We start from the raw sequence: 13,316 nt of genomic DNA on the forward strand, positions 1-13,316 counted from the left end.
GGTTATTCAAATGTGCCTGATTTAGGGCTGACCTCAATCAGTCAACTGGTTGATGTTTTGTCGTTAGGCTGTTGGTCAGATATATACAGTCCATTCGGGAAAGTATTCAAACCCCTTGACTTTTTCCACATTGTGCTACGTTACAGCCTTATTCAAAAATGTATTAAATCGTCGCCCCCCACCCTCATCAATCTGAACACAATACCCCATAATGACAAAGCAAAACAGTGTTTTAGAAATTTTGCAAATGTATAAAAAATACATAACTGAAATATCACATTTACATAAGTATTCAGACCCTTTACTCAGTACTTTGTTAAAGCACATTTGGCAACAATGAAAGCCTAGAGTCTTCTTGGGTATGACGCTACAAGCTTGGCACACCTGAATTTGGGGAGTTTCTCCCATTCTTCTCTGCAGATCCTCTCAAGCTCTGTCAGGTTGGATGGGGAGCATCGCAGTGCAGGTATTTTCAGGTCTCTCCAGAGATGTTCGAACAGGTTCAAGTTCGTGCTCTGGCTGGGCCATTTAAAGACATTCAGAGACTTGTCCTGAAGCCACTCCTGCGTTGTCTTGGCTGTGTGCTTAGGGTTGTTGTCCTTCTGGAAGGTGAACCTTCGCCCAGTCTGAGGGCCTGAGCGCTCTGGAGCAGGTTTTTATCAAGGATCTCTGTACTTTGCTCCGTTCATCTTTCCCTCGATCCTGACTAGTCTCCCAGTCCCTGTCACTGAAAAACATCCCCACAGCATGATGCTGCCACCACCATGCTTCACTGTAGGGATGGCCTTTCTCATGGTCTGAGAGTCCTTTATGTGCCTTTCACTGAGGAGTGGCTTCCGTCTGACCACTTTACCATAAAGGCCTGATTGGTAGAGTGCTGCAGAGACGGTTGTCCTTCTGGTAGGTACTCCCATCTCCCCAGAGGAACCCTGGAGCTCTGTTAGAGTGACCATCGGGTTCTTGGTCACCTCCCTGACCAAGGCCCTTCTCCCCCGATTGCTCAGTTTGGCCTGGCGGCCACCTCTAGGAAGAGTCTTGGTGGTTCCAACCATTTAAGAATGATGGAGGCCACTGTGTTCTTGGGGACCTTCAATACTGCAGAAATGTTTTGATACCCTTCCCCAGATCTGTGCCTTGACACAATCCTGTCTCGGAGCTCTACAGACAATTCCTTCAATCTCATGACTTGGTTTTTGCTCTGACATGCACTGTCAACTGTGGGACCTTATGTAGACAGATGTGTGCCTTTCCAAATCATGTCCAATCAATTGAATTTACCACAGGTGGACTCCCATCAAGTTGTAGAAACATCTCAAGGAGGGTCAATGGAAACAGGATGCACCTGAGCTCAAATTCAAGTCTCATAGCAAAGGGTCTGAATACTTATGTAAATAAGGTATTTCTGTTTTTTTGTTTTATAGATTTGCAAAACTTTCTAACAACCTGTTTTTGCTTTGTCATTATGGGGTATTGTGTGTAGATTGATGAGGAAAATGTTTTATTTAATCAATTTTAGAATAAGGATGTAACTTAGCCTCCAGAGGAATGCAGAGGCCGAATCGAGCTCTATACCGCATAGCCATGCGCCTCCCACATTTTGTAACAATGCAGAGGGGTCTGTATATCTCCGCATTGACATGCTTAGTTGATGGTAGGTGGGAGAGGTACATACTGTATAAACACAAACTCACTTCCTTGACAACAGCTCTGCACTACGCCGCAAAGCGCAAGAAGTATGAATGCCCTGATTTCTGCGAAGGCCATTCTTGCCCTGACTTCTGCTGAGGCCATATCCGTAAATGCCGTAAATGCTGCATGGCCAATACGCCCAGATGCACAATGCACTTCTCACTCCAGAATGCGCTCTCTCTTGCCAATTTGTGCACATTCATCCTTTCATAATTTAATTGTGTGAATTATTTGCATTTCATTGTTATTGTATATCAATTCCCCATTACATATATCACCAGTAGGCCATTTACTATTAATTCCCATAATGTCTAATCTACATTTGTTACTTTGGTTACGGTCATTTTTTTATGCATTCAATATTATTATTCCAATCTTCCTGTTCTCATTCTCGGAGTGGACACATTGTTTGCAGAGTGCACAACCTATGCTACACTTGTAAAAAACTAGTTTTGGTTTGTTTAAATCCAATTAGGCGTCCTGTCAATTTTGTCATTGTCTTTTGTTTAGAGCACCCCTGTCAATGTTGAGTAAGTAGGCCTATAGGCTACCTGGCCTGTGCGCAAACCTAGTCATATAAATGTGCCCATTGGGGATCTGATAGTATTTCTGATTGGCTTAACGCACCACCACTAATGACCTGTGGAGTTTCTCAAAGTAATGTTTTCTTCACCTCAAACAGCAAGAAAACGAAGCCTGTTTTTACATCCATTGAGAATTATAATAGTTTCTCAATGTATCTGAAAATCTTTCCAGCTCTCTCTCTTTCGATAACCACTCAGCGTGAAAGGGAAAAATGTAATGTTCTGATCCAGTGGAAACATAATATAATAGACTTCTTATCAGTGCAGGAGCTCCACAATACTTTTGAGCTGCTAATATTCTATAAAGGGAACAGGAGTTTAAACAGTAGAACATTTGAAGTGCTAGTATTCAGCTCCGTTGAGGTCCTGTCACGAACCGGATCGTTTCCCGTAACAAAGAGGCAACAACAAAAATATATTTACTAACTAAAGTAAACTATAAACAAGTAACAATGGTGTGTGTAATCAGTAGTGTAAGTGAGTGGTTACGTGCATAGATGGTGTTGAGAGGTCCCGGAACAAACAAACCAAAAATTGACCAAGGTAAAAACAGTTTCAGGTTGGATATTCAACGGATATTCGCGCTTTTAAACCTCAATACAGTGTTGTATTGTGTCCATTCCTCAGCAAGGAAAGTAGCTATTGGCTGTCCTAAAAGTCGCTAAATGACATCATTATCTAATTTGCATAATTGGCCATGTGCATGTAATTGTGATGGACGCTGTAGGAGAGGAATAACGTAGTGGGAGAGACAAAAAGTGAGTAAAAAACACCCTAAATATGTTTAGAACTACAAATGAAATTTCTTCTGTAGATACTTGTTTTTTTAATGTCACAATTCCAACCCTCCTCCTTTATCCGGGCTTGGGACCGGCAAAAGTGACCCAAAAGAGACACTCTGGCGGAGTTACTTCGTTTTTATTTAATTACAATTTTTAGTTTTTTAGTTTCGTTTTTTACCTTTACATCCCACCTTAATGTAAGCCAGGGCGGGATCAGCCAGCGGCGGCTTCCCGCATGCGCGATTCATTTGCAGTCTGGACGCGGAGGGGTGAACATCTGCTCTGACTGCAGCTGGGAGGGACTGCTGTGCGAGGACTGGGCCGCCTGTGAGTGCTTTGGGAAGGGGATGGGGCCCACGGCAGCACCCGCTGCTCTTTGAGAAGAGTAAGAACGATACGTGCTTTCACGTCAGAGTCTTCAAAAGTCTCCAATAACACCAGAAAAAGTAGCTAGATTTGTCGCTAGTCGCTTTTTTGAAAATGTGTCGCTAGAGGGGTCTGAATACTCAAATTTTCACGATTTGGACCTTAATTCGCTTTGCAAAACTAATAAACGTGTGGAAATGTGAGCAGTATTTTGTATTCCTAGTTGAATTAGTTAGGGAGCGTGAACAAAGTAAACTTTTTTACCTTTGAATTTCAATATCTCCTTGGTCATGTGACCAACTGACCTCAAAGGAAGTTCAGAATGTCCACTGACTACCCTTCTATATTGCACACCCTTTAGTTTGTCCATTTTCATCTCACATGATTTTACACTAATTTTTCTCTCTTTGTAATTTAAATAGCTCCTTGGTCATGTGACCAACTGACTTCAAACAAGGTTCAGAATGTACACTCAGCGGGCCGACACATTGCACACCCTTTATTTTTTCCATTTCACACGTTTTTACATAGAAAATGTTAAACTTTTTAATTTCAATAGCTCCTTAGTCATGTGACCTACTGACTTCAAACAAGGTTCAGAATGTCCACTGACTACCCTTCTATATTGCACACCCTTTAGTTTGTCCATTTTTACTTTCTAATTTCAATAGCTCCTTGGTAATGTGACCTACTGGACTCAGACAAAGTTCAGAATGTACAATCAGCGGGCATACACATTGCGCACCCTTTAGTTTGTCCATTGTCATCGCACGTTTTTACATTACATTTTTAAACTTTCTAATAGCTCCTTGGTCATGTGACCTACTGACTTCAAACAAGGTTCAGAATGTACAGTCAATGGACAAACTAAAGGGTGTGCAATATAGAAGGGTAGTCAGTGGACATTCTGAACCTTCGAGTCCAGTAGATCACATGACCAAAGAGCTATTGAAATTCAAATGTTTACAAAATTCATGTGAAATCATGTGGGATGAAAATGGACAAACTAAAGGGTGTGCGATATAGAAGTGTAGTCAGTGGACATTCTGAACCTTGTTTGAGTCCAATAGATCACATGACCAAAGAGCTATTGAAATTAGAATGTTTACAAAATTCATGTAAAATTGTGTGAGATGAAAATGGACAAACTAAAGGGTGTGCAATGTGTAGGCCCACTGATTGTACATTCTGAACCTTGTTTGAGCCCAGTAGGTCAAATGACCAAGGAGCTATTGAAATTAGAAAGTTAAAAAAATGTAGTGTTAAAACATGCGAGATGAAAATGGACAAACTAAAGGATGTGCAATATAGAAGTGTAGACAGTGGACATTCTAAACCTTGTTTGAGGTCAGTAGATCACATGACCAAGGCGCTTCATCTGGATTTATTAGGAATGTAGGATGTCAGGCTTTATGGGAGCACATGTCAGCACCCACTGATATCCCTGGACTAAAACAGATAGAGGAAAATCGCTGAAAAGCTCCTGCATGTTAGTCCTATCACCTTTGAGCTTTTATTTATCCAATAAATAAAAGTATCCAATAAATAAACATCTAAACAAGGAGGTAGAGGCAGGATTTTGGTTTCTTTCTACATCTTTATTGTAAGAATATCATACAAAATATATTCAATCACTAGGCTCATCACACGATTGAGACAAGACATACATTCTTGTTACTCAATACAAGTAATTATCTATACAGACATTTCTCTTTCTGATACCAGACAACCATACCTGTCCATGTCTATCCAGTTCAACGCTAGTCATGAAGGGGCTAGCCTCTATGTCTTTCCAAGGCTACACGTACTGTATGCAGAACAGACCAGTTGCTTTCAGTAAGTGTGTACATATACTGTAGTTAGTAGATGGTATAGTACAGTGATGGGTCCCATAGCCCGTTGTGTCTTCCATTGCACAGGGAGTACACTGCCTGTGTGTGGGGGGGGGGGGGGGTCAGTAACCCTGGTCCTTGTGTGACATCCTCAGGATCTGCAGTAAGAGATCTTGGACCTCCTCATCCATCCGGCCCTGAGGAAGATACAAGTCTCATTCACATCCCATCAACTACACAACAACACTTCATATTGCACTGACCTGATAATGACATGTCTTCTACAAGGGTGCATAGAGTTGGACTTACCTGTACAGCAGCCAGTAGATGGGATCGGTATACAGCTACAACTTGTCTGTGCTTCCGTTCCCAATCCTGTAATAAGATATACAATACAGACAGTATGCTCCAGCGTTCTTTAAACCATGAACCTAGGTATTGTCACGGTAGTCGTAGGATTGAGACCAAAACGCAGCGGGGAATATGTACACTCATCTTCTTTTATTGGGACAAAGAAGGAAAAACAGACCACCACAATCTCCCACAAACTAACAGGTGAAAACAGGCGACCTAAGTATGACTCTCAATCAGCAACAACGATGTACAGCTGTTCCTGATTGAGAGTCATACCAGGCCAACACAGAAATACAAAACTAGAACAACCCCTTAGAAATACAAACACAAGAACATACCCAACACCCCGGAACACATACATCAAATACCCCTCTACAATACACACACACCCCGAACCACCTAAATCAACTACCCCCTCTACATCGACACTTACACCAATAAACCCCAGAAACACTCTACACAAAAATATCCCTCTATCTAAACACATACACAAAACCATGAAAACAAATACCCTCTGCCACGTCCTGACCAAACTAAAATAACAAATAGACCCCTTACTGGTCAGGACGTGACAGGTATTTGGTATTTGTTTTGGCTCAGTGATGCCCTCACCTGGAGCTCCTTGGAGAGTACAGCCACTCTGTTCTGCAGCGCCACCTGCTGGCCAGGGTTCACAGGGGGGACTCTCTCAGAGTGGGAGTGAGAGGAGGAGTGGGAGGAGGAGAGTCCCAGAGGAGGACTCAGGGCCCCCAGAGCCTCCTTCAGACGGAAAACCTCCTTAGAGAGCTCCATTATCTACACACAACAAGAGAGAGAGAGGGAGGGAGATCACAGATCCCTTCATTTCCCATAGTTTTTTTCTCAGTTCCAAATCACACTCATGCCCTCACCGTTCAGCACTATGTGTTGATCTAAAAGGAATGGACAGCAACATGACCACCCAGCTTACCAGCAAGGGGTAGGTTGCCTGATGACTTATACTGAATTTAATTCCACTGCTCTTTTTATTTACCGCTACGTACTTTCAGTCTGAGACCGCCATCGTAAAAGTTGTTTCTGCTGATGTTAATGAGTGGGGCATTGTACAAAACAAGTCATCAGCGATTGGATCGTCTCTAACCAATCAGAGTATCAAAGCCAATGATTTTACCCACATGTGTTCAGGCTCTGGCCCAACCCATCGGTTACTTTGACCAATCAAAACGGTTTGAATTTGTTCGCATTCGAGAAGTCATGAGGGAGGAGATGAAATCCAGACTCATCATGGAAAAGAAACATTAGTTGATGTGGCGTTTGGTCTAAGCGATGTGGATGGGTAGGGGCTAGGGGTCGATTTCCAAATAAAGTACAGTGTCGCTCAATTTAACTTCTACCATCTGTGTCTCTGTCTCACCTTGCGGTCCTTCTCCTTGACCAGGCCCTGGGAGTCCTTGATGTCTTTGTGGAGCTCCTGGATGTGGCTGGACTGGGCCTGCAGGTCAGCCAGCTGCTGCTGCGCCGTGGCCAGCTGAGCCTCGGCCACCTGACGTTCACTCTTATTAAACAGAGCCTCCCGCTGCACCTGGAACACCTGTTGGGAGGGAGACAGGGAGAAAGAAAGATGTTTTATTGTCACACACCGGATAGATGCAGTGAAATGTGTTGTTTTACAGGGTCAGCCATAGTAGTACAGCGCCCCTAGAAAGGGGGGAGATAGATGACATAAGGGAAAAGGATGTAAGGAGATATAGAACACACACATAAATAACGCAAAAGGAGAAAGGAAACCCTGGTGCACATCAGTTTGTCCGCTATTGTGGCAACAGTCCAACCTGTAGTCTGTAGCATGTGGCTTTTAGTCCACTCTTGAGTTAATGTTTCCGTCTCTAACTTTCTTCAAATTCACAGTATTTTGGTAAACAAGAACAACACACACACACACACACACACACACACACACACACACACACACACACACACACACACACACACACACACACACACACACACACACACACACACCTCGGTGCAGGTCTTCTCATGTTTGCGCGTGAGGTCATTGAATCGGGCGGTGAGTGTGTTGATATCGGCCTGCAGTGAGAGGCGCTGGGACTCGTGGTCCTCCTTGGACACCAGGCCCTGTTCCACAGCCTTTTGGGACCTCATGTCTCTCAGCTCTGTCTCCTTCACACTCAGAGCATCCTTGGCCTCCGCCGCACTGCTCTCACTGGCCTGCAGAGCGCGCTGCAGCTCCAACTGATACAACAGGAACAGTAGACAGCATGAAGTCAGGAAGTACTACTTTCATAGTACTGTCAAAGATTTTTTACAACTAACCCAGGATAGACCAGAGCATGTCGTTTTCAATGGGAGAAAATTAATCACAGTGGGCGTTTTAGAATTTATTGGAACATTTCCATTAGGGAACGGCTACTCTGTGACGTGCACAATAACTCAATTTGCCCTTTGCACTCCTAACAAGGCAATTTTTTGAAACTTTGGCAAATGGTAAAGTCCACAAAACGCAGTCCACTCAGTTTTTTTCAGATTTTAGTTTTGGAAACAGAAAACTATATGGAGATCAAATGTTTCATCGATGAGAAAATTAGCAGAAGGTTGCCAAAATCCATCTTGCTCCCTCTTCTCCCACTGCCGGCCACTGGGCTTCCTCTCATCACTGGATGCTTCACATTTATACATCCGGTGAAATATCGGTCTCATTGATCTATCTGTGGTACTGTAGTGTAGGCTACTCAGTTCCTCCAAGATTTCACCAGGATTTTTTGTGATATTTCCGGGGAAAAATGCTTGTTTTTGCTGGGGCAATTCTGATATTTTGCATAGCAATATGCAATGATTTTGTCCAATTTGTCACGAAAATGTGCGGACGAGGTAAAGAGTTTGTTGACATGTGGCTTGATTGAACTATATTATGCAGTAAATGTGCAGTTGAAATTGCGCGCCCTTTTTTTGTACTGTGGTGATAGGTCCGTTTTTTTTGCGATAAAATTGCAATGATTTACTGTTTTATGTGGAAATAGTACAGTGATTGGTCAAATTTGCAAGCCCGCAGATAATATGCATGGAATTGTTGATTTTGCAAAAGAAATTGCGATTGCAGAATCGCGGAATCCTGGAGGGACTGGCTGTATATGATTGACAGAAGTGGTGCCATACATGGCCAAATGTGGGTCATACACAATTCTGGTGCTTAGTCATTTGTGCTAAAACTTATGTTGTATTTATGATAGCCTAATATCCATTTACTTTAAACCTCAATATATATATATATATATGATCTGAGGCTAACTCCCTCGTCGCTTGCATGCATTTCTCTTCAAGCTAACCTTAACTTTGTTGTGCTCCTCCCTGGGTATAAGGTCCTGTTGTGTGTCCTGTAGCTGGGCCTCTAGCCTAGCCGTCTCAGTCTGGGCATGGCATCGCAGGGCCCTTTCTGCCTGCAGCTCCTGGGCTGTCTGGGCCAGCTGCTCCGACAGGGCCGACAGCGCCTCTGTGTGTTGGGACAGGGATACTGCGTCTCTCATGTGGAGGGTGTCCTGAGCCCGGCCCTCGCGTTCCGCGCACAAACAGTCCAGAGCCTGAGCTGCTTCCTGCCTAGCCACCTCCAGTTCCTCTCTCACCTGTCTCAGGGAAGGCTCTAATTGGAGAGAAGAAATATCACAGACTTAGAGAGTGCTCTGATTGGTGAGAAGTGTCATCACGCAAAGCCTCAGAAAGAGTTCTGATTGGACAGAACTGCCGTCACAAACTCGGAGAGACATGAAAGTCATTACATGACAGTAAATGAATGGTTATAAACAAGTTATTTAAAGCTTACCACTGTGATTGACTACAGTGAAATAATTTGTCCTTGTGCCACAAAGAGAGCAAAGATGACAGATAAGGTAGAGGATATTATAATACCGGAGTATAACAGTAACAGGGCACCAGTTAGACACCAGGGAAACACACCTGATGTGATAGAGGGCTCTGACCCCTCAGACCTATCTTCCTCCTCTTCCTCCTCCTCGTCTCCTTGGTGGTGTGTGGGGCTGGGGGGACGTAGTCTCTCCAGCTCCAGTAAAGCCTCGTTCAGTCTCAGGCTGGCCTCAGCCCTCTCCCTGGCCAGCTGCTCACACTGCAGACCCAGGGTCACCTGCACCTCGTCCAGCTCCAAACGGGGAACACACTGCCTCAGCTCCTCCTCCAGCTCCCCCACACGCCCCTGCAGCCTCCGCACCACCTCCCCTTCTTGCTTTACCACACCCTCTCTCCTTTCCCCCGCTCTCCCTGACTCCTTGCTCTCTGCCAGGTCGGCTTCAAGCTCGCTCACCCTCTCCCTGAGGCTCCTCACTGTCTCACTCTCCCCTCCTCCGTCCTCCTTTTCGCCCTCTTTTTCTGTTCCTTTATCTTCCAGGGCTGCCTGTAGTTCCTTAACTTTCTTTCTCAGCTGTTTGACCGTGTCATTGTCCCCTGTGCTCTCACCCTCACTCTGTCCCTCCCCCTGTCTCTCTCGCTCTTTCAGCGCCGCCTCCAGGTCCCTCACCCTCTCTCTCAGCTGCTGCGTCTCCTGGCTCGCCCCCTCCGTCTCACCCACCGTGCCCCCATGGTCCCCCGCCTGTTCCATGGAGTAGACCCCAAGGTGCACCTGTTCTCTCAGCTCCTCCAGTTCAGACTGGGAGTGGGCCAGCTGCTCCTCCAGCCCACACAGCCTCTCCTTCAGCTCCTTACTGCTCTCCCCCTCCATCTCCTCTGTTCTCTCCTTCCCCTCTGCCCCTGACTCCCCCTCTCCTCCCCCTTCCACTTCCTCACACCTGCAGAAAAGACAACAAATATCAGAACTGAAGTGAAGTGAGAGTTTTAACTATGGTTGTAGAGGCACATTATGCTAGCTAGAATCTTCTAATTACAATACTGTGGCTGGCAGGGTTCAAATTACACACTGACTCTTAAATAGTTGGCTTAAAGATGCTAAAAATAGTGGGCTGGACCAGTGTTAATATGTTGAACCATTATGGGGGTGTCCATGTTGATTTAATACTTTAGTCCTTACCGGGGTGCCCTCATGGTAGTGCTCAGCACCCCAGGGCACCTCTACAAATGGAACTCGAACCCTAGTGGGTGGTGTGAATGTGACATTTTAGTCATTTAGTAGATGCTCTTATCCAGAAGGTATAAGGTGGCTGGTGTAAGATGGTGTGGGTGGTAATCCTTACCCCTGTTCCCCTGCCATGCTGGAGGCCTCAGCTGAAGCCCGGGCCTGGGAGTAGTGCTCCTGCAGAGCTTCAAACTCCCTCCTCAGGGAGTCATACAGAGCCGTGGGGACAAAGTCTGGGCCGGATGTCTGCATGTCAGTGTCATCTTTCTCAAACATCTCCAGCATCTGCAAACCACACAAGATCACAGCACAGAAATGATCAGTGAGGGTTTGTTTGTTCTCTAGCAGTTGTGATATGTATATCATAGGTTAAGCATCCTATTTTCCTATTGTCAAAACTTTATAAACTCAGGTCGCCAGTCACAGAACTCCTCTACTCCTCCTTGGTGACAGGTTCAGACTTTATACCAGCCCTTGTACTAGCCCTCATGCAGTACACAGCCTCAGACACACCCTCCCATGGTAGCCAGGCTGTAACCCTTTGTCCCGATTCTGTCTACTTGTACAGACCATGACCCAGTTAGTGAAGAATGCCTGCAACCAGTCTCTGTGCCTCTCTGTGATGCTATTATTCTATTTCTAGCTGGATGCTACATCATAGGCCTATAACGTGATTATGACTAATGGTCCAATCTGATGCTGCTCAGCCAGCCTTGAACCAGCAGCATCATCAGTACTACTCTGGACTCTGAAGGGCCTTTTAATAACTCCCTCTCTATCAATTCATTAGCCGATGCTGTGTGTGTGTTTGGTACCTGCACTTTCAGGACCAGCTCCTGATTCTGTAAGGCCAGCTCCTTCAGCTGTCTGCGTAGCTCAGTCACAGTGTCTGGGTCTGCAGGACCAGGAGAGGTGGGGTTGAGGGAGTCTGCCTCCCCCTCGTCCAGAGCAGAGGGAGACTCTCTCGACCGCCTGGAGAGCAGCTTCTCAGCACCTTCAAGATAGACAGAGGTAAATCAATGCCATATTTTGACTAACAAAACATCAGCCATTGCCATGTCAGTAGCTAGAATTTGAGTGATGATTCATCATCTTGGTATGACTCTCATTAGGCTGCTATATCCTAAGTCCATCTATCCAACAACTGGTCAGTTTAACAAATTTAACAAACTGCCAGCAGTATTCCCTCTCTACCCACACACACCTGGGAAGTCCAGCATGTCGTCATCTGAGTCACTGGCACCGATCACCTGACCTGCCTTCAGCTCCTCCAGCTCAGTCTGCAGCCTGTCCCGCTCTGCCTCCGCTTGCTGCAGACGCTCTCTCAGCTGAGTCAGCTAGCACAGGGAGAGAGTGAGTTCACAGCGGATTTCTTTTCAGATATATGAGAGGTTTCTAGGGAACAGGCGTTTGAGCTTGAGCTCAAGCTCGGAAGTGACAATTGCATGCAGTACCTCCTCCAGGGCAGTGTGGGCGCTGTTCTGCTGCTGCTCCAGACCTTTGATCTTCTGGAGCAGACGTCCCCTTTCCAGACGCAGTCTGCGGATCTCCTCAAACACCTCCTCATCCTCCATCTCACAGACACACACATAGCAATACCTATCAGTAATATCACAGTCGCACAGCAGCACCGTACTCATTAGCAGTCTCAAATTGAATACAGTAGATAGTCATTCGCTATGTATTGTCTGTTACTGTCTGCTACAGTCATAAATACTGATCCTAAAAATGTATATCTAAAGATGAGTACCTTGAATTGAGATGTGTTAAGGTTGTATACCATATGTATAAGCATATTTTATCTCCTGTATGCTTAGGTGCTATTAGCGTTGCAAATGGAGGGTATATTTCTGGTAACATTTATCAGTAAACTAACAGACGTGAGTTGCCTTTTTGGTTAATTCAGATTATCACAGGTGTCTGTAATTATCTCTGGCCTTCTGTGTGGCCTTATCACTTGTAAAATATATACAATAATACAATCATTTTAAAATGTAAAAAAACATGACAAAACTGTAAAACATTAACCTAAATATAAACCATCAATTTATTGAATAACATTGATGTTTAAAATGAGGGTTACAGCATTAAATATCCTTTATATTTTTCACACTTTTATATATTTTACTAGCTATGTCAGTAGGTCTTTGTTGTTCATTTTTTGCCGCCAAACTGGTGGTAGTTGCGAAAAAAGGAAATAGTTGGAAGAGTTGCAGAGTTCATTGAAAATAATGCCATTGTTGATTAGATACTTTTTTCATAAATTAGGCTATTATCTCTTGAACCATCTACTAGAAACTCATGGAAAATATAGACAAAGATATAAAATAGATGACCTATTAATTACCAAAATTGCAGAACATTTCGGTAACTTTGGTAAATTACCGGTAGTTTTGCAACCCTAGGTGCTATGCATACACTATGCAGTGGCAGGGACGTAACTCACAAGGTTAGCCTGAGCAGAGCGTTGCGTCTCTGGGGACTGAGGAGGGGGAGCGGGTCTCTGGGTCTGAGGCTCAGGAGAGGCAGGGGGAGGAGGGCTCTGGGAGGCAGGAGATGGCGGGGAGCCCTGGAACATGGTTATCAAAGTTATTATGAGCATGATTATCACAGCATAAGTAAGAGTTAGTAA

General features: G+C 44.7%; 2 protein-coding genes across 2 annotated transcripts; both read right to left on the bottom strand.

Moving 5' to 3' along the window:
* Nucleotides 1-5,005: 5,005 nt before the first annotated feature.
* Nucleotides 5,006-10,389, bottom strand: LOC123724390 (ankyrin repeat domain-containing protein 24-like). Its single transcript, XM_045687516.1, has 7 exons — nucleotides 9,559-10,389; nucleotides 8,934-9,244; nucleotides 7,609-7,842; nucleotides 7,001-7,177; nucleotides 6,220-6,402; nucleotides 5,563-5,628; nucleotides 5,006-5,450 (listed from the first exon to the last, which is right to left on the bottom strand). The coding sequence occupies exons 1-7, from the start codon at nucleotides 10,331-10,333 to the stop codon at nucleotides 5,376-5,378; spliced, it is 1,821 nt and encodes a 606-aa protein (XP_045543472.1). The 5' UTR covers nucleotides 10,334-10,389; the 3' UTR covers nucleotides 5,006-5,375.
* A 62-nt stretch (nucleotides 10,390-10,451) lies between these two features.
* On the bottom strand, nucleotides 10,452-13,262 carry LOC123724529 (ankyrin repeat domain-containing protein 24). Its single transcript, XM_045688606.1, has 5 exons — nucleotides 13,131-13,262; nucleotides 12,139-12,258; nucleotides 11,889-12,021; nucleotides 11,500-11,678; nucleotides 10,452-10,969 (listed from the first exon to the last, which is right to left on the bottom strand). Exons 1-5 carry the CDS (start codon nucleotides 13,260-13,262, stop codon nucleotides 10,799-10,801), a joined length of 735 nt encoding a protein of 244 aa, XP_045544562.1. The 3' UTR covers nucleotides 10,452-10,798.
* Nucleotides 13,263-13,316: the final 54 nt, after the last annotated feature.

Source organism: Salmo salar, chromosome ssa10 (assembly GCF_905237065.1).
Source record: "Salmo salar chromosome ssa10, Ssal_v3.1, whole genome shotgun sequence".
NCBI classification, from domain to species: Eukaryota; Metazoa; Chordata; class Actinopteri; order Salmoniformes; family Salmonidae; genus Salmo; species Salmo salar.

What these genes read in the sequence shown, in the direction of transcription:
- LOC123724390 (XM_045687516.1), bottom strand. Translation starts at nt 10,333, where the DNA reads ATGGAGGGGGAGAGCAGTAAGGAGCTGAAGGAGAGGCTGTGTGGGCTG. An exon ending in AGGAGCACAACAAAGTTAAG is followed by an intron (nt 7,843 to 8,933) that starts GTTAGCTTGAAG and finishes CTGTTGTATCAG; the next exon opens with TTGGAGCTGCAGCGCGCTCT. An exon ending in ATGAGAAGACCTGCACCGAG is followed by an intron (nt 7,178 to 7,608) that starts GTGTGTGTGTGT and finishes CCCTCCCAACAG; the next exon opens with GTGTTCCAGGTGCAGCGGGA.
- LOC123724529 (XM_045688606.1), bottom strand. Translation starts at nt 13,262, where the DNA reads ATGTTCCAGGGCTCCCCGCCATCTCCTGCCTCCCAGAGCCCTCCTCCC. An exon ending in CGACATGCTGGACTTCCCAG is followed by an intron (nt 11,679 to 11,888) that starts GTGTGTGTGGGT and finishes TCTATCTTGAAG; the next exon opens with GTGCTGAGAAGCTGCTCTCC. An exon ending in AGCTGGTCCTGAAAGTGCAG is followed by an intron (nt 10,970 to 11,499) that starts GTACCAAACACA and finishes TGTGGTTTGCAG; the next exon opens with ATGCTGGAGATGTTTGAGAA.